The sequence below is a fragment of the Caenorhabditis remanei genome, chromosome V, assembly GCF_010183535.1.
Source record: "Caenorhabditis remanei strain PX506 chromosome V, whole genome shotgun sequence".
Taxonomy (NCBI): domain Eukaryota; kingdom Metazoa; phylum Nematoda; class Chromadorea; order Rhabditida; family Rhabditidae; genus Caenorhabditis; species Caenorhabditis remanei.
Genome location: NC_071332.1, coordinates 11772590 through 11790642, shown reverse-complemented (window position 1 = coordinate 11790642; position 18053 = coordinate 11772590). Strand labels below are relative to the sequence as shown.

At 38.8% G+C, this 18053-nt stretch overlaps 6 protein-coding genes across 6 annotated transcripts; 3 read left to right on the top strand and 3 right to left on the bottom strand.

Annotated features, from left to right (window-relative positions):
* Window positions 1-69: 69 nt before the first annotated feature.
* Window positions 70-4496, top strand: GCK72_019150 (uncharacterized protein; the record flags this gene model as incomplete). Its single annotated transcript, XM_053732896.1, has 7 exons — window positions 70-250; window positions 302-378; window positions 481-576; window positions 2520-2885; window positions 2939-4102; window positions 4185-4307; window positions 4356-4496. The coding sequence occupies 7 exons, from the start codon at window positions 70-72 to the stop codon at window positions 4494-4496; spliced, it is 2148 nt and encodes a 715-aa protein (XP_053581809.1).
* Window positions 593-1762, bottom strand: GCK72_019151 (uncharacterized protein; the record flags this gene model as incomplete). The annotated part of the gene is made up of 5 exons (XM_003115263.2): window positions 593-644; window positions 694-1101; window positions 1145-1341; window positions 1408-1566; window positions 1622-1762. 5 exons carry the CDS (start codon window positions 1760-1762, stop codon window positions 593-595), a joined length of 957 nt encoding a protein of 318 aa, XP_003115311.2.
* A 123-nt stretch (window positions 4497-4619) lies between the features above and the next one.
* Window positions 4620-5892, bottom strand: GCK72_019149 (uncharacterized protein; the record flags this gene model as incomplete). The annotated part of the gene is made up of 4 exons (XM_003115685.2): window positions 4620-4830; window positions 4953-5287; window positions 5385-5652; window positions 5786-5892. The coding sequence occupies 4 exons, from the start codon at window positions 5890-5892 to the stop codon at window positions 4620-4622; spliced, it is 921 nt and encodes a 306-aa protein (XP_003115733.1).
* A 5402-nt stretch (window positions 5893-11294) lies between these two features.
* On the top strand, window positions 11295-13810 carry GCK72_019148 (uncharacterized protein; the record flags this gene model as incomplete). Its single annotated transcript, XM_003115712.2, has 5 exons — window positions 11295-11506; window positions 11604-12006; window positions 12076-12777; window positions 12826-13376; window positions 13432-13810. 5 exons carry the CDS (start codon window positions 11295-11297, stop codon window positions 13808-13810), a joined length of 2247 nt encoding a protein of 748 aa, XP_003115760.2.
* Window positions 13811-14654: 844 nt separating this feature from the next.
* On the top strand, window positions 14655-15584 carry GCK72_019147 (uncharacterized protein; the record flags this gene model as incomplete). Its single annotated transcript, XM_003115632.2, has 3 exons — window positions 14655-14804; window positions 15027-15171; window positions 15220-15584. The coding sequence occupies 3 exons, from the start codon at window positions 14655-14657 to the stop codon at window positions 15582-15584; spliced, it is 660 nt and encodes a 219-aa protein (XP_003115680.2).
* A 222-nt stretch (window positions 15585-15806) lies between these two features.
* GCK72_019146 (uncharacterized protein) lies at window positions 15807-17838 on the bottom strand (the record flags this gene model as incomplete). The annotated part of the gene is made up of 4 exons (XM_003115414.2): window positions 15807-15905; window positions 15988-16634; window positions 16687-17464; window positions 17545-17838. 4 exons carry the CDS (start codon window positions 17836-17838, stop codon window positions 15807-15809), a joined length of 1818 nt encoding a protein of 605 aa, XP_003115462.1.
* Window positions 17839-18053: the final 215 nt, after the last annotated feature.

The following is an 18053-nucleotide window of genomic DNA, read 5'->3' as shown; positions in this document are numbered from 1 at the left end:
TTACCAACTCTCATAGCTCTCATTTTCTCTTCCATACACTTGCATCCAAACTGAGATAATTTCCAGAGAATGTTACGTCGATTCTCGAAAAAGAACAAGAACCCATCATCATCGGAAGAGGGATCTTCTTCTTCATCCAACAAAGAGAAACTCAAGAGAGATAAGAAGCTATTGACAAAGTTTTTAGATTTTATAACATCTTCCATTTGGTCAATTCCTATTGCCTCATTCATTGAATCTCAATCTGTTGGTATGTGAAAATAACGGTGAATTCGAAATCTGATCAAATGAAATATTTCAGTTTTCGATCGTCAACAAATGGAAACTGAAATCTATGTGGAGGTTCACAAAGAGTATTCTCAGCTCATTGATACATTGGTGAGTCATTACTCAGTTGGGAAGCTTGTCTAACAAAAGTCGATTGGACATGGAGATTTACAGCCAATAAAAACGATCACTTAGAGAAATTCTACTTTTCAGATTGAATGCTTTTGTGAAGATGTGGGTTCTACACCTACTGAACTCGTCGAGGCAATTCAACTTTTCCATCAGAATGATGTCTCTCCTGAATACCGAGTAAGTGATAATTACCTTATTTGTCATCCATTCTCTCCTTCTTGTTTTTCTCTTTTTCTGCGTGAAGTCTGAAAATTGAAAAATTATATATAGATCGGTGGTCAGTGCTCTTGTTACCGTTTAGCTTTAGCTGGACAATTTTTTCGATGTTTCCGACAATGGTGATGTCTTAAATGATGCTTGCACTTCGATACTTTTGGCAGAACCTTCCCAATTCCTTCGCCATCTTCAGCTGGCTTCTCACTCGATTCGCCTTGCCATTCATCCTCTTCTCTCAATTGTTTTTTCTTTCTTTCTGCGAATCTCTCATCAATTTCTTTTTGAATTGGGACTGGAATTCTCGGGAATAGTGTTCCATACCAATCCAATTTATTGATCATTGTCCGTACCATTTGTCCGAAAGTCATCAAATCACCTCCACCGGATCTTGGATCAATCTCAGAGTCATCATCAAGATATGGCTCTAGCCAATACCAAAGATCGGCTGGGGGTTGAGTATAACGGATGTACATGAAACCGATTCCTCTGAAAAATCACTCTGATATAAATTCGAACAGGAACACCTAACCTGATATAAACCGATTGTCGACTATTGAGCATACTAATCAATTGCTTTCGAGAGATTCTCAAGTTGAAAAGACGATAGAGAAGACAGTAAGCAGATGAGACGACTCCACCAGCTCCAACTCCACGTACTCCTCCACACATTCCAGTCATTCCTTGAAGACGTCGAGTTCCTTTCTCCCATGGTTCAAGGTGTTTTACCTGAAAGAAACACAAGGATGACCAGCTATCTCGAAACAAAAAACCAAATTTTTGGTTCTAACTAACCTGATAGAATATCTGTTCAACCAATGTCTGAAAAGAGTCTATCTCCACCAGATTGTTTTTGTAGTAGTAGCTTTCTCGAATATTCTCCAGAACCAATGTGTTCAGATTCATTGTCACTTGATTTCCCCAAATCGGAAGAGTGTTGCTCCGTTTTCCTTTCTAAAAATACGAATCTAACTCTCTAATAACTCTGTGCGAATATCTTCCAACTTACATAAGTGCCTTCCTCGTCTTCGTACTCATCCTCTTCTCCGTAATTTGTCTGTTCCTGTTGAACTTGTTGTCCTTGTTGAACCGATTGCAGAAACGTTCCCGCTTCGATTTGTTGTTGAATAATTGCTTGAACTGTGTCCATTATCTGAGAGATTTCTGTTGTGAAAATAACCTAATTAATTAAAAACGTGTAAAGTTAATGGATGGCTGTAAACCTTTGAAAATCACAAACAAAATACAAGTTTCCAAATTAATTCATGTTGTTTTGAATAAAAAACTAACGTAAAAAGAAAAAAGAGAAGAGATTAAGAATAAAGCACTACAAAACATGGATTTGTGGGGCTCAATATTAATATTACAGAGAGTTCTTGAGAGAAAAAGAAAACAAAAGGTTTCTATGGTAACCAGTAGTTGATAGAGACGGAACGGATGAAGAGTTATTCTGAAGAAATGGGGATGAAAAAATGAATTACAGAAAAAGAAAACAATGAGCATTACAAATTAAAGAAAATTTAATTAGAAAAAATGATATTTTTGTGTTTTTAATTTTTGAGAAAGGATTTTTAAGTAGGAAAGAGGTATATCAAGTCAGGTCAGTCTATCTGTTTGTTTCTGGGCTACGAAAAAAGATGACAGATAGATCTGGGACTCTATGCAGATGTGTGTACAAATGAGAAAATCGATTAAATATGGAGATGATGAGTGAGAGGGAAAGAGAAGGAAATGTGGGAGAAGGTTGCCTTGGTGATCTCATGTTGAGTTGAAGACGAATTGAGATGACGTAGCGAGCTGAAATATTCAGTTGAATTATTGAAATAAAACGATGTGTTTAGTGTGCTTGAGACTAGTTTAAGATTAGATTAGCATCAATTTGACCGCTTTTTAATAAAATCTTCCAGGTTGCACTGGAACCCCTTCTCGCGGCTCAAAACTTCAATGTGTTCGTCCCAATGATGATGAGAAAGAATATAGAGCTTCAACTTCAAGCTCTACAAATGATCGAATTTATGTGTGGATTGATTCCTTCGGTTCTTCAACTGGAAGACGGAGAATCACTCAAAAATATGAAGAAACTGACTCCGGAGGAAACTGAGAGATATGTTTTGATCTCGGTGCTCCGTCATAGTAAAGATGAGTATGATGCTATGCACAAAGGAAGTGAGGAACTGGAACAAATGGCAATAAATAGTAGAATTCAGAGAGAAGCTTTAGAGAAAGAAATAAGAAAAGAAGATATCCTGATTCAAAAAGCGCTAAGCGAGAACGTGAGTGACTTCTCAAAATTTCAACATTGATAACTAATATTTTACAATTTCAGCGTTCCCGCAATCAAGGTACCTCCACTCAGACTGATGAGTCTAGGACACCACTTCGAACAGTTGCTGCTATCATGGCTGCCACATTTTCAATAGATACTGGAACCAGTACTGACGATGTTCTTATCGAGATGCTGGACGATCAAAAGAAGAATTCGAAGTCTTTTGGTACAATGACCACCTCCTCTTCAGGTGTTTCTACTGAAACAATGACAACTGGTTCATCTGAAACTTCTTTTGGTACAACGATGATGTCATCTGGAGTTGATTTTGGAACAGATGCAGCCGAGATTGAAGCAGGGAAAGGAAGTCGCCCAAAATCTGCAAAACGAGTCGGATCTGCAGTTGGAAAACGATCTGGATCTGCGTCTCGAGCTAAATCTGGGTCTGGTGCTGTAGATGATGATGGAGAAAATCTGGATGTCGAAGAAGTCAAAGAGAAACGCCCAGGAACATCTTCGAAGAAGTCCATTACAACTATGGTCAATTCGGATTCAAACACAGAAGAAGTCAAACGCCCGGGAACATCTTCTAAGAAGTCAATATCATCTCTAGTCAACTCTGAATCTAATACAGACGAAATGAAACGTCCAGAAACTGGATCAAAAACTTCAAAAACTGGAGGTACTGAATCAACTGCTGAAATCGATTCAGAAGGCGTGGCAAAAGAAAAAATGAAGCAAAAACGTCCAGGAACCGCAAAGGGACCAAATGAGCGGAAGTATTCAAATGCAGGACTTGAGGATGTAGTCGGTCCTCCCACAAACAAGAACAGTTCCAATCAAACTGAGCCAAAATCTGATCCTAAAAGTCGTCCATCAACTCGGAAATCTAGTAGGACTACAGCAGAAGAATCACCCAGTCGTCCACCAAGCCGTAAAACCACTGCATCGCATGAACCACGTACCAAAACACCTCTTCCAAAGAGTAGTGAGGATCGTCCAACAACTCGCAGATCTTCAGTTGACAAAAATGCTCCGAAACGGAATGACAGTGTTCCGAGAGAAAGAAGATCATCAATGTCTCAAAAAGATGAAGAAAGGAAGCCACCAAAACCAATGGGACCAATTCGTAGCAACAAATATGATGGAGATGTTGTTCTAGGGCGCCCTGGATCTCCAGGAATGGATCATGGCCCAAGAAGAAAGAATTTGAATGATGTCAATGTAAGTTTAGAGAAACAATATCGTGCATAACGATGTGACAATTTGTGTCTTCTTGTTCTCTAGAAAACGAAAAACGTTTCAGGCCCATTTGGTGGATTCGAATCGTTTGAACAGTTCTGATGTTCGTACACGTGCTCAATACCTCCGTGATCAACGTGACAAGCTGCTCCAATTGAAAAACCAAGAACGAATTAAGCAAATGAATGTGAGTACGGAATCCATATGACAGTTTTACAATATTTTTGCTTTTTAGGATATTCAAAACAGCTCATTGGAACGACCAAAAACCGCAGCAAGAGCCCGTGAAATATTGGATAAGGATAAGAAGGAGGCGGAGTCGATTCGCAGAGAAATTAGCAAAAAGTTGAAGACACAAATTCTTACATTGCATTAATTATATTTTTCTTGAAATCTTTTGTGATTTATTTTGATAATTACTTTTTTTGTAACTAAAACTATACTACTCAATAAAACTTGCATGTCTTTTTCTTCACTCACTTCTTTTTCATCCAATCATTTATGAATTCGGGAGTGCGTCGATTGGTGTAACGAAACGGAAATCTTCTGGGAAAAGTTCAGCAGCCTTCGGGTACAACAGCTTGTATGTTTGACGGACAGTGATTTCAGCAGCACCTGCCACGTCACCAATCTCTTTGGCTGATCGTTTCTCTCCAGATGCTTGAGATGCCATGTAGATTGCGGCGGCGGCGATTGAGATTGGAGTACGTCTGAAAAATACTTATTTTTAGTTTCTTGGAATGTCATTAGCATCGTCTGCAGCAATTGGTAAATACTGTTTTCAAATTTCAGAAAAGCAAATTTCACTCTTCTGTTTAACAGAAACACGTACCCAGCAACTAAATCCATATCAACAGCTCTCTTTGCAATTCTTGTTGCAGCTGCTTGAATCGAGTTCGGCAAATACAAGTTTCCACAGAATCTGGACATAAAATCGGCAGATGTGATTTGTTCGAGATTCGTCTCCAAATTTCTGATAATAATCTTGAAACATCTTCCAATTTCTTTCTTCGAAACACGAGAAACTGCACAAATTTCCTTGAAAGTACGTGGTACACCGTCTTTTCGGCAAGCAATATAAAGACATGCTGCCGCTTGAGCTTCATTGTTTTTTCCACGGAGAGCACGACTGTCGAGAACGTCTTTGAAAATACGGGAAGCGTTTTCCTGGAAAAAAAGTATAGTTATTCGGACGAAGAATACAGAGTATTTGCTTTTTTTAAAGTATTTTTCTTGAAATAAGTGAAATAATTGTAAATTGTACCTGAATATTCCTTGGCAAATGGATTCTTTCACTCATTTCTCTGATCAAACTCATGGCGGCTGTCATCTGTCGATCCGTGTTGTTCATTGACTTTCTTTGTGCGTTGGCAAGAGAATTATCACTATCAGATCCACCGAATCCAACTGCAATTGTTGTTGAAAGATCTCCACCGCTGAGCAGTGGGTTCTCTGGTGCTCCGACACGTGATGGATCGTTTCCGCTTCGTTCGTTCGAGAATGAACGCCATTCTGTACCGACGTCTACGAGACTGAAACAAGAAGAATACGGGTTTCTCAAAATGTGGTCCATTATGAGAGTTGCTTCTCTTTTTCATTTCTATGTCACGGAGTTTCTCAATTCGTATGAAACAGAAAATAAAATGTTCAAATTTGAAAACTCACCGGTCTCCAACGACCAATCCACAAGCCGGGCACACTAGGTCACCGGCGCGGTGATCCTCAATAAGATGGACATCTGGATGGATTGGGCATTGAACTGGAGCTGACATCTTTACCCTTTTCCTCTGAAAATTAACCGCTGTTTCTTCTTGTTCATTGTGTTTCGAGTAAAGAGAAATTTGAGAGAGAAAACATAACTTGAATAGCATAAATGCATTCGAATGTTAAAAAAAAATCTTATGTTACTGATCAATTCAGTTGTTCTTGTACATGAAACAGTACATACATTCATTCAATACAATTGAGCGTTATAAATACTTGAACTTCCCAATAAGTTAATATAGCTTTAAAAAACTGATAATGTTGTATTTTTCAATGTAATTTTCCCTTGTTTCTTCACATGTCTACTCAAAATTCCTTATTTTCCAATTGTTTCAACACAGACTCTTTTCAAAAATTCTTAGAATTTATAGTAAATTTGTGGAAATAAAGATTTTGTGCAATTAAACCATGAAAAAAAACACAAAAAACCTATTTCTTCCTGATATTTCGTCAGCGACCTGCCTTGCTGAGCGTTGCTGTGCGCTATGATTCGAAACGAAAATGTTCGCCTTTATATACGGAATATCGGAGCATCGTAGCGCCTGTTGTTTAGTGGGATGGAAAAAGGGAGGGAATTTGAAATGGAGTTTCTACTTGTGAACTAAAGAAGTTGTAGAAGAGGGGATATGCAAAGATCTATGATGTAAAAGTACATAACAAAACTGAGTATTGATATTCTGTCATTCTATCCGTGCGTTTTATAATTAAATACAGAGTAGAAATGACAAGCTCCACTAACTAGAACCGAATACAAGGGAGATGACGTGAAGGACATTTCAGATAGATGAGAAGAATTAAATGCAAGTAAACTGTTATACCGAATCAATAATCTGCAGAAGACGCAGATGTGTCTGTTTTAGGTTTCGAACATAATCAATTGATTCAAAAATTTGGATCAATCTAGTTGCCTCGATGTGTAAATATTTTTAAAAACAGAAAGATTTGTATTTAAAACAACAGAAATCATAGAAAACATTGAGGGAAACTGAACAGTGATTGTAACTTGGAAAGTAATTTTTGAACAATAAATAAGATCCTCTCAATGCACTGCGCACAGTACTTTGAAAGGGCCTCTGCAGGGGGCCGTATACACTATAGGAAGGAATACGGTTTCAAGGAACTCAGACAATATCGTCAAAGTTACAGGACTTTCTTATAAAAGTTTCGATCTTCGAAAGCCTTAAAAATAGACTTTTCCTCGATAATTTTACAATAGGTTCCAGAGATAACTCTTCCTCAAACTGTAAAATAAGGTTACTACTGTAATGATTGCGTCATTTTCAGTTGAAATTGACAAACTTTGAAACCGTGTCACGTTGTGACCTCGCTGCTGTATTAAGTTTGTAGAGGTACAAGTTGGTATATGAAAGTGATTTAGTTTCGTAGTCGAAAACTTTTTGCACGGACTTTCTGAAATACGCCATTGCAATGGCGAGGTTACTTTGGCAACGTACAAATTCCTTACATGAAATGAACCGCTAGATTTGATCTACAATCACAACAGACAGTTGAGCTCATGACGCAATTAGTGGCAACGCGACACTTGCTCAACTTTGCTCTTCTACAAGCTGAAAGTGTCACAATGGCGAGTACTGTAACTCTGAGGGAATCACATGAGATGTTGTTTCTAGTAAGGACTCTCAGAAAGATTCAACTACCATTTTCCTTTTCTCCATGATTTAAGTGTGAGAAGGGTTTTCCATAAAGTATTGGCTATTTTTTACTATCTCATATTTGAACATCACTTTTTCCGAACTCTATCTTATATTGTTGCACTAGTAATTCAGAACTAGACAGCTTTTCGAAAAAAGGATCTAAATCATAATTGCTTTGATACGACGAACTACCGAAAGTTGTCTGTTTTTACTTGTTATCCGGACTAAAGTCATTTGAATTCTATCATGTTACAGTAGAACCAGTTCAATCTGCTCATCTTGAAAGTTATTTTATATCTGCATAAATTCTCACACCAATTACAATAAACTTTGCATTCACCCTATTCTATGCTGTGCCTATCAGGGCCATCCACGTGGTAATCTCATCTGTATGTAGTTTACTCAGTCCCTTGCCTAACAATCCTGCACCAATTTTTCCGAGTCGGTGACAAGTGCACCTCCTTCTTTTTCTCTTTTGATGACTGTCTTTTCGACCACACACGTGGGTTCTCCCTCTCATTTTTCTGTCTGTTTGTTGGTCGATACGGACGGGACGACACAAGAAGGAGGCCACGCCCACAAAGGGCGAAGGTCGCTTTTCGAAAGACAATGGGGAGAGTAGGAGACACAGAGATTCTGGGAGAGTGTGTTAGGAGGTGAATAGTAGTCTAGTTGATCGGGTGGAATGGAAGAGGGTGTCGCAGAAGTTCGAATCAGTATTTAGGGAGGAGAAGAAAAATGAAGAAGGAGAAGAAGATGATAGGCGGAAGTGCAATGAGAGCGAGGTTCGAAAGGTCAGAATCGAAAGAGAGAAGGGTTACGGTAGTATATCTATTATAGAATTTTGATAGTAGAATAAGAGTTGTCGCCTCATTTCCATGGATCACACAATCGGCGTTTACATCTACATCCACAACAAAGTGTCGTGTCATCCAGAACGAAACATGAAACAATTCTCTTTATGAAAGTTTCCTCAAAGGTTCGCGTCTTCTTCTCAAACCAACAGAATTCGTTCTTCTCGAATGAATTTTCAGACCTGACATACTGACCTACCACAACCTACATTACATTCCTAGTTTACGTGTTTAGGTATCAGTTTGATCGACATCTGAATAGACAAGGAGAGAGAACGGCAAAAAGTAAAGTTGAAGCAATCGAGTATGGACGTTTTCTACTTTCTTTGTGAGGATCGATAGATCATTAGTAATTTATGATCACAGGGAATTATGGATGGTATGCTTCCAATTGAAAAACCGTTTATACAACTTCACTTGTCCGGTGTCTCGGTCTATATTTTCAGAAGGGTGTTGCTGGTTTCAACGCTATTTTATCAACATCATCTACATTTTGGTTCAGGTATCCGGGATTTTTCTTTTTCTGCTCACATTAGTCAGAAAGACAAGAGTGAGTTCATTCTACCGTACCCCTTCCATTTCAATACTTCATCTCCCATTCATATCTTCAAGAAACCTTGGCTCGTCATGCCATCTTCTATACACGTTCTTCTCCTCCCTTCTTCTTCCTCTTCGATGCCACCTGCCATCTGCTCTCTTCTCTTTGAAAGTGCACCCTTCCGTTCATTTCATCCATCGTTTCCCTCTCCTCAGGCCTGTTTGTAGATCGCCCTTTGGACTCTGGGGGCGGAGTTCTAAGACACTCTCCTAACACACATTATGTCATTCCTTCGTCATCGGAGATTCATCTGATCTCCTCTATTCTAAGGATCACCCTAATTGTTTATTGTTGACCGAGTAAGAAGTGTTCAAGGACTGGAAACCAAAAATGGAGTAATCATTTGTAAAAATAGACATATAGATCTGTAATTTCATTTCTACAAAACATAACACTAGTCAGCAATTCGGGGGTTATCAGTGACAAAGTGTCATGAAGGACGACGTCTGCGGGGCAAAGGTGGATCGACCTTTCGACTATTCATTTTTAAATAAAAGGTTGAAGTGAAAGGGAAAGTTATCAGTGAATCAACGCATGTGGAAACATTGTTTGCTGTAAATCACATTTTCAGATGCTTGTTGATTACGTCTGGAATTTTGCTTTTAATGAGAATCGGACGGAGCACGTGGGGTTGGAGGAAGAAACTGAAGTAACTGACCATGTTTGGATGTATAAACTGTTGTTTTGTGAAAAAGTGGTGTTATTTGAATAAACATTTGCAGGCGAGTACCGAAAGAGCACCGGTTTTATAAAAGATGAGATGAAGAATACACTGGGAAAAGTTCAGAATGTGTTCAGACAGATTTGTTATACAATCTTCCAATCTTTAAAATGATCTTCGATATCTCAGACACTCAGGATATTACATGAAGCAAATAAGAATTTCTTCAGACCGCAACATTTTCTTTCATGTTATCTGTAATTATGAATATCTCTCAGCTCTCCAACTCAACTTTTCAAGACTAAGAGCCAAAACAACGCAATTTTCTCAGAGAAGACCAAAAACAACATCCTCTTTTCTTTTTGTTTTTCAGCTGTTTTTGAGTTTTTATGTCTGAAAAAATGAAAAGAAGATGCATCTGTTCTTTTGTTTCTATCTCAGCTTTGGAGTATTCTATCCCATTGTCTCATCAAGATGAAATCAGATTCAGATCGAGAGATCGAAACGAAAAGTTTGAGGTCTGTTACTTAATTGATATCAAATTTATTCTAATTGATACAGATCTGAATTTTTTTCACTTTGAGTTTTATCTGTGTCAAATACTCTTCCACGTTTTTCCTTGAATTTTTCTACTGCTTTTAAAAACAACTCTCGATCGCTCAATCGAACAAAAACAGTCACTAATTTCCAAAAGCCGGTCTCTCTCATTCTTCCTCATTTTCCATCTCTCTCCATCCACCCCTTTTTCCATTTCCTCTGCGTCTCTAGCCTCATTGTATAGAAGTGACTCTGGCATCTCTAACAAGTGGACTTCGACCCTCAGCCCCCAGGGGACTGACGGGAGTAACACAAAAGGGGGCGGGGCCTGTCTCCGATTGCACTAATACGACGAAGGCATGGGAAAAAGACATCTCTCATTCGGAGTCGTGTCTCGGTAGATGTGACACCAGACAACCTATTTTTCAATGTTTTGATTACTTGAAGTTATTTTGGAGATTACTGTAAAACTTCTAGATTTAGGTTAGAATCTCTTGACTCGAGTTAAATAAATGTCCAGTTTCTGCAAAGAGTTTTTCCAGTCACCTTGCTTAATGAACGAGTATCGTAGTAGTTCTTTGCAAGGAGACAGCTTTTTATTCAGGAGAGTTACTGTAACTTATAATTAGAACTGTAATAGTATACTGTAGGTAACTACTGTAGGTAGTGATGAGTTCTGAATCTTCATATGCTCCAGAAGTGTCTCTCTTCATCTCTGCAACCAGCGTATTCCTATCATTCTGCCCTTAAAGTTCTCAGAGTAAACTATATTCAAGTACAACAAAAACTGATAAAAAGTCCGTTTCTGCCAAAATTACTCCATTCTTATCACATCAGATTCTTATCATTTCCCATGCGTGCCATGAAAATGAAAGTGAAAATTCCTGTGAACTTTTTATCAGAAAAAAGGAGTGAAAATGTTGCGATTTTTCAGAATGAGTAGAGATGAGTCAGTAGAGAATTTCTCTTCAGGTTTTTGGTGAACGAATATCTTAGTTTTTTTTCAGGTTTTCGGCTCTTTTTTTGAAATTTTAATAATTTACTCGTCCATTGTCGCTCTACTTCAGTGAAAACACTTGGAAATATCAACTATTGCAGATCACAAATGGCAAAAACCACCCGTCCAGTTCCACTGGATAGGATAATCAGAAGAAATGTGAGATACTGTGGAAAACAATTAGAGTATGCTCTATTCCCAGTTCTCACAAGAGAAGTTGTGTTCTTTTTGACGTTATGGACAGTTTTGGATGCAATCAACATGAATTTCATGAATTTCGCACCGAAAATTGCAGAGACTATCGTATACGGATTGTTGGGGTACGTCGAAGAGAACTTCTGTCTGTGTGTGCTAGTGTCCTGATATCCTCTCAAAATGAACTCATCTAACTTATGCCTACAAATTCTACTTTTTCAGGAAATCCCTTCTCGCTCAAACTTTCTACTCTCTTCTTATCGGAACTATCACTGCTCTTACTGTAACTACAGTAATCCGTTGCTCTCTGACTCTTATGCTCTACTACAATGGATGGCTATTCGAGGAAATTGGAAAGGAGCCAAGTTTGGCTACCAAAATCTTCATGGTCACTCTTGGATTCATTTCGAAAAGAGCCACTTTCTTTGCTTATCAAGGGATTCTTCCATGGTTGATGCCACCGAAAGTTGAGGATACAATCGAAAAATATTTGTTGACAATGAAGCCAATTCTATCGGAAAAAGAGCATTTGGAGATGTCAGAACAAGCTGAGGAATTCAAGAGAACTGTTGCTTCGGGACTTCAGAATAAGCTTTGGATGAAATGGGCAATGTCGAAGAATTATGTAAGTTTTGGAGAATCTGTTTGATTCTTCTCGAATTGTGAACAGCATACAAATAAATGTATTTTTCAGCTCTCCGACTGGTGGAAAGAGGTCGTTTACATGCGTTACCGTGACTCTCTAATCCGTACAAATGTCGGTTGTGCTGACGTCATCTACCAGAAGACCACATCAATTCAAGCCGCCCGTGCCGCTTACGTCACTTTGAACCGTCAACATTTCTGTAATGATATCTTCAAAACAGAGAAGATGAAGCCAGTTTCACTCGGAGGAATCCCACTTTGTGCTCAACAGTATGCTGAATACTACCGTACTCTCAGAATTCCATCGGAGACCAGTGACAAGATGATTCGACTTCCCGATGCTAAGCACATTGCAGTTTATCATAAGGGATGCTGGTATAAAATTGATATTTTCCATGGAAAACGAATGATTAAACCGTCGGAGTTGGAGAAGAGTTTCCAAATGATTCTTGATTCGAAAGATCACAAATCTCAATCCGGAGAGAAATATTTGTCTGCACTGACAATTGGACCAAGAGATTTGTGGGCTAAAATCAGAAATGAGAAGTTCTCGAAGGGCGGAGTCAATCAAGAATCACTGACTTTTATTGAGAATTCTTTGGAAATTGTATTTTTGGATGAAGAAGAGAGATTTTTCGATGAGAACGACTCGACAAAGTATGGAAGAGAATACGCGAGAGCTCTTCATGGAGATGGATATATGCTGTGGTGTGACAAGCCAAGTGTTTATATTTTCAGTAAAAATGGAAGAGTGAGTTCACATTAAAAGAGTCTTCGTATTTACATTTTCAATTTTCAGTTCTCCTCGAACGCGGAACACTCTCCATGCGACGCCATGATCTATGTTCAGGTCCGTGAATACATCAAATATCACGAGGAATTTGAGCATCCATATGGACCAGACGGTCATTGTATTGGTCCGATTGAACATGTTCCACAACCAGAAAGACTCTGTTGGGATATGGATAAGGAGACTCTTGAGGCTATTGATGAAGCATACAAATCATCGAAACACGTGGCAGATGACTTCAGTAACTCGAATATTGTCTTCACAGAATACGGAAAAGATTTCATGAAAAAGGCGAGAGTCTCACCAGATGCATACATTCAAATGGCACTTCAAATGGCATATTACAAGGATCAAGGGAAGTTCGAGCAGACTTACGAGCCGGCAGTTATGAGACTATTCAAGGAGGGAAGAACTGAAACTGTGAGATCTTGTAGTGTTTGGTCATGTGACTTCGTCAGAACAATGCTGAAAAAAGAGGTGGATTCGAAGAAGAAATTGGAGAAACTGAAGGAGGCTTGTGATCATCATCAAGATTATTATAGAACTGCTATGGCCGGAAAGTAAGTGAAATAGTGTTTTTTGTGTAACTCAATAGCTAAAATTCTCATTTTTCAGAGGAGTTGATCGTCATCTCTTCGCTCTCTACGTCGTCGCCCGTTACCTCGAAATCAAAGTTCCGTTCTTGGACAATGTCTTCAAGAGGAATTGGTCCCTTTCAACAAGTCAAACCCCTCAACATCAAATGGTTGAATACGCAAAAGCACTGAACAAAGAGCCAGCTTTGTTCTGGCCAGCTGGTGGATTCGCTTGTCCGGATGGATCGAATTATGGAGTCTGTTACACTATTGGAACTACTGGAGACCGTATGAGTTTCCATGTTACCACATGGAATTCCATGAAGAACACGAATGCTGATCGATTCTTGAACCATATTCTCGAGAGTTTGAGAGAAATCAGACAAGTTGTTGAGGAGGCAACATCGAAGAAGACGTGATGAATGTGTAAATTCAGATGAGATTGTTTAAAATTAAGGGTTTAATGTTATGTTTGTACAAAAACGAATTGTAAAAATTGTATTTTTCTTTGTTTAGAAAAGCTGTTCTTTCTGTAATACATTTGATTCACTTGAACTTCGGAGATTTTGACGATAACATCTGGAAAAATCAAATCAAAGATCCATGTATGTGAAAACAAACCTAGAAAAATAAAGTGAGAGATACACATTTTCCAAAACCTCTGATTTTGCGAGGACTTTAAGAAACAGAGTTTTTAAAAGCTTCGGATGTGAGACGGATTCACTGAACTCTATGTTTCAAGTTGTGAGTCCTCAACATCCCTATCAAGAATTAAGTTTTGAATTTTTTCAATGCAAATGTCCAGTGAAAATAAATAAGGAACGTCCTTGCTAAATGGGTTATAACTTTGACATTTCATTGCTTGTGATGGCCGATGACAAGTGTTTCCCTCTCCAGATTCAAAATTCTGCCAAACTTTCGAATGACCGAAACTGTTGATCCCTGACCATTCATTGCTTTCCATCACCTTGAATTTGAACACTTTTCCCCATTTTTTCCGAGGTTCGCCTTGTGATTCTTTACCTCCATGACCCCCCTCTCTCATCATCTGAACCCATTTTATTTCATTTTCAAAATCAACAAAAAAGGACGATTTCTCAAATATTTCCTCTTTTCACACTTCTCTCTTTTTTCTCCTGAATCACCCAATTTGCATTCGACCTTCCTGTCTCTCTGTCTGTGCTAACATCGTCTTCTGCCAACGACGTCTTCTTCTTCATTTTCTTCCTCTTCGGTTTTCCTGTCCGGTCGGCCCCATTAGCCATGAACCCCGTCTTCGTCGTTCGACGTCTTCTGAATATTCTGATGATTCTGATATTGATGAAGTCAGCATCTACAAATGGAGACTCTGAAGATAGATATGAATTGAATAATGCAGTGATTGGAGATATTGTCAGGACTATGGAGAGTAAAGTGAGTTGATGGGATCAAGTGAGATTTCAGGGTCGTGCAATTCGTGTTTATTCGAAACTTCTTGTCAAGTTTGAAGACAGATTGTTTGGGGTTTTTCAGATTTCATATATTATCCGTTAGCTTAAAAGGAGATGCTTTCTGGACAAGAAATTCCGTTTATCCGAACTCCGAATACCAGTATTTGCATCAGTTTCTCCTCTCAAATCGCTTTCATTCTCTCAGAATACAGTGCAAGAAGTGATTCTATCCGAACAACAAATAATCGAGATGCATCCAGAATTGAACTTGACAATAACCAGACCCAAGGGACCGCCTGTTTCTGTGATGAGTGGAAAGATTCCCGATCATTTGATCAAGAAAATGGCAGGTAACAGTGCTGATTTCTCACTTCAAAGTCTAATTTAAATGGATTCAGATTACCTCTTCGGTTTGCTTCAAGGCACTGGAGAAGTCATAAAGCCCACGTCTACTACGACTACAACCACTACAACAACAACCACGACCCCATCCACTACCACAACGATTTCTACACTTCCACCCTTCGCTTTCTTGCCTTCTGCTTCTCCGACATCTCCGGATTTTCTCCCTTTTCGCCAAAACAATCGCAAGTTTTTCGAGGATCTGGCAGTGATTCAAGATATTCCGAAAACTGCAGAATCGCCGAACTTCGTAGCTCAAATCAGAAGAAAGCCGATAAGAAAAATGAACGGAATTTCAAGAAGGAAGAGTGAGAAGTTGTGGAGGAAAACAAGGATGGTGAAGGTCATCGGAAGGATTTGAGTGCTAAATTTGTTGCTTTTTTTCTATTTTGATATAATATGTTGAAAACGCATTACAGAAAAATAATATTTAGATTGGAGAATAAAGATAAACTCATAATTCACAGTTTGTAGAGGGAGAACTTTAGAAACAGAAGAACATCAGAAAGAAAAAGAAATGGTTGGAAAAATTAAGGGGAAATAAATTAGTGGAGAACAGGAATAAAAATTGGGGAATGTAAATTTAGAACTTGAAGTCCTTATGCTTCTTTCCACTGGTTCCAGATGATGAAGATGACGAGGATGTCTTGTTCTTCTTGTCGTCTTGCACTTTCCGCTTTCTCTGAAAAAGTTTATATTGAATTTCAAAGAAAATTTTTTGTTAAAATTTCAAGTAAAGAAAATCATGATTTTCAGAAACTCACATTCTGTTTAGCGGTATGCTCAGCAACCATATCAGTCAAATCCTCTCTATCCTCATCATCATCATCTCGATGTTTTTGTTTTCTCAACTGTTCTTCATATCTAGCAGCAAGTCCTTGTTCATCCATATCAATAGATTCGGGATCCAATGAAATTTGAACTCCGTCATCTCTAACAGCATGCTTCTTCGAAAGATCGTAGGTATGGGTAGACGCCATCATTTGTCCGCCAATTCTCTCATTCTTCTTCTCCGGAATAATATGATAAGCAGCTGCTGGTGTATCTGTCCCCAATACTGAACTCTCTTTTCCTTTTCTCAACTCGATTGTATCTGGAGTCTCAATTCCAGTGATTCCTGTAGTCATTCCAGATGGTGTGATCAATCCTTCAGCTGGTGCTGGTGTTTGGAATCCTCCTGTAACTTCGTCCTCATCATCCTCATCCATATCTTCTTCCTCTTCCGATTCTTCTTCATCACTGCTCTCATCTGAACCGATTTCTCCCCAATAGCGACGTTCAATTTGTGATTCGTCTTCTGGTTCGAATGCGGGAGCTGACAATCCGAATACATCTCCATACAATGGGTGACCATACTCGTCGACTGGTGGTTTTCCCCATCCTCCCGCGTGGTAACCGAAAGCACATCCTTCTGAAAAGTGAAAGCAATTATTAGGTAGAGTTCAATTCTGACTTTTGCTTACCTGGAATTGGAGCATTCAATCCTGGAATTTTAATGTGAGGGAAACTTGGCGGTGGACCATAACGTTGCATAGCAATCAACCAAGGAGGTGGGAATTTGAATGCATTGGACCCGATTGGCATTCCGAGTGCAATTCTCAACTCATCCGACATTTCTCCAGGCTTCTTATCTCTCATCATTGCCTCCATTTCCTTTCCTTCATAATACAATTCACCCATTTTGGTCATTGCTGGTTTAGTTTGCCATTTAAAGAATGCATCGTGAAGTTTCTGGTAGTCTATGTCAATTTTTCCGAGTTTCGGACGAGCTCTTTCTCGCATTTTTGATTTCAGACTTTGGCTTTCTTCTTTTTCCAGAAGAGCCTCTCTCATATCCTGAATTCCAGTTCGTTTGATGAAATCTGGCAATTCAAAGGGTGGACGTTCGAATCCTCTTTTTCCAGCAAGATACTTTCGTTTTGCATTCCAATGACGTGGTACTGATACAGTATTTCTATAAGATTTCATAGCAACCAGAAGATATGGATCTCTAGATGTTACATCTGCCCACTCGACGACATCAGCACGGATTGTAGTTTCTTTGAGTTTTGCAATACTTGGTTGCAGAGAAATTCTCAGTTTTCGGCGAGATAGCTTTTCATCTGTATTTTCTTTTGCTCTTTCTTCCATTTCTTCTTGAAGAATCCGTTCAGCTTGTCCTACCTTCCCCAAATCATCCTTTTTCTCGCCTTTTGAAACATGATGGCCGTATGAGACACCATCTTCTGAGTCAGTGGAAATCTAAAAAAGGAATAATGAACATTACCTTCTGTGATAAAATGAATGCCGGTTTATAAATACTGGTATTCATCATTTCCCACCTTGAAAGCGTCAAAAACAGCTGCAAAATACTGAGCATTTGGATTATCAGGTCCTATTTCGATCGTCTCCCCGACATATTCAATTTCTACTCCGAGATCTTCATCAGTTTCCTCCTTTTTCGTTTCTTCCGGTTTTGGAACTTCTGATTCTGTTTGCTTCGTGGCTTTTGCACGCTTCTTTGACTCCTTTTTCTTTTTATTTTTCTGTTGTTTTCTTTTCAATTCCTGAAGCTCCTTCTTACTCAAGTTCTTGTTTTGTTCATCGTCTGAGTAGTAGTCCTCATCCCCGGACATCTGAAAAAAGCAATAATAAGATGATGGAGATATAAAAATGGGGAAACAAATAAGATAAGCAATTCATCTTTCAGCTGTTTAAGTGTTCAAGTAAAAGTTGTAACATATTGAACATCGAATACCAGTCGACTACAATGCGTCAACGACGCCATTCTGTCTTCAAACTCAATTTGTCAAACACTTCTCAGACTAATCAATGTATTTCACAGTGGAAA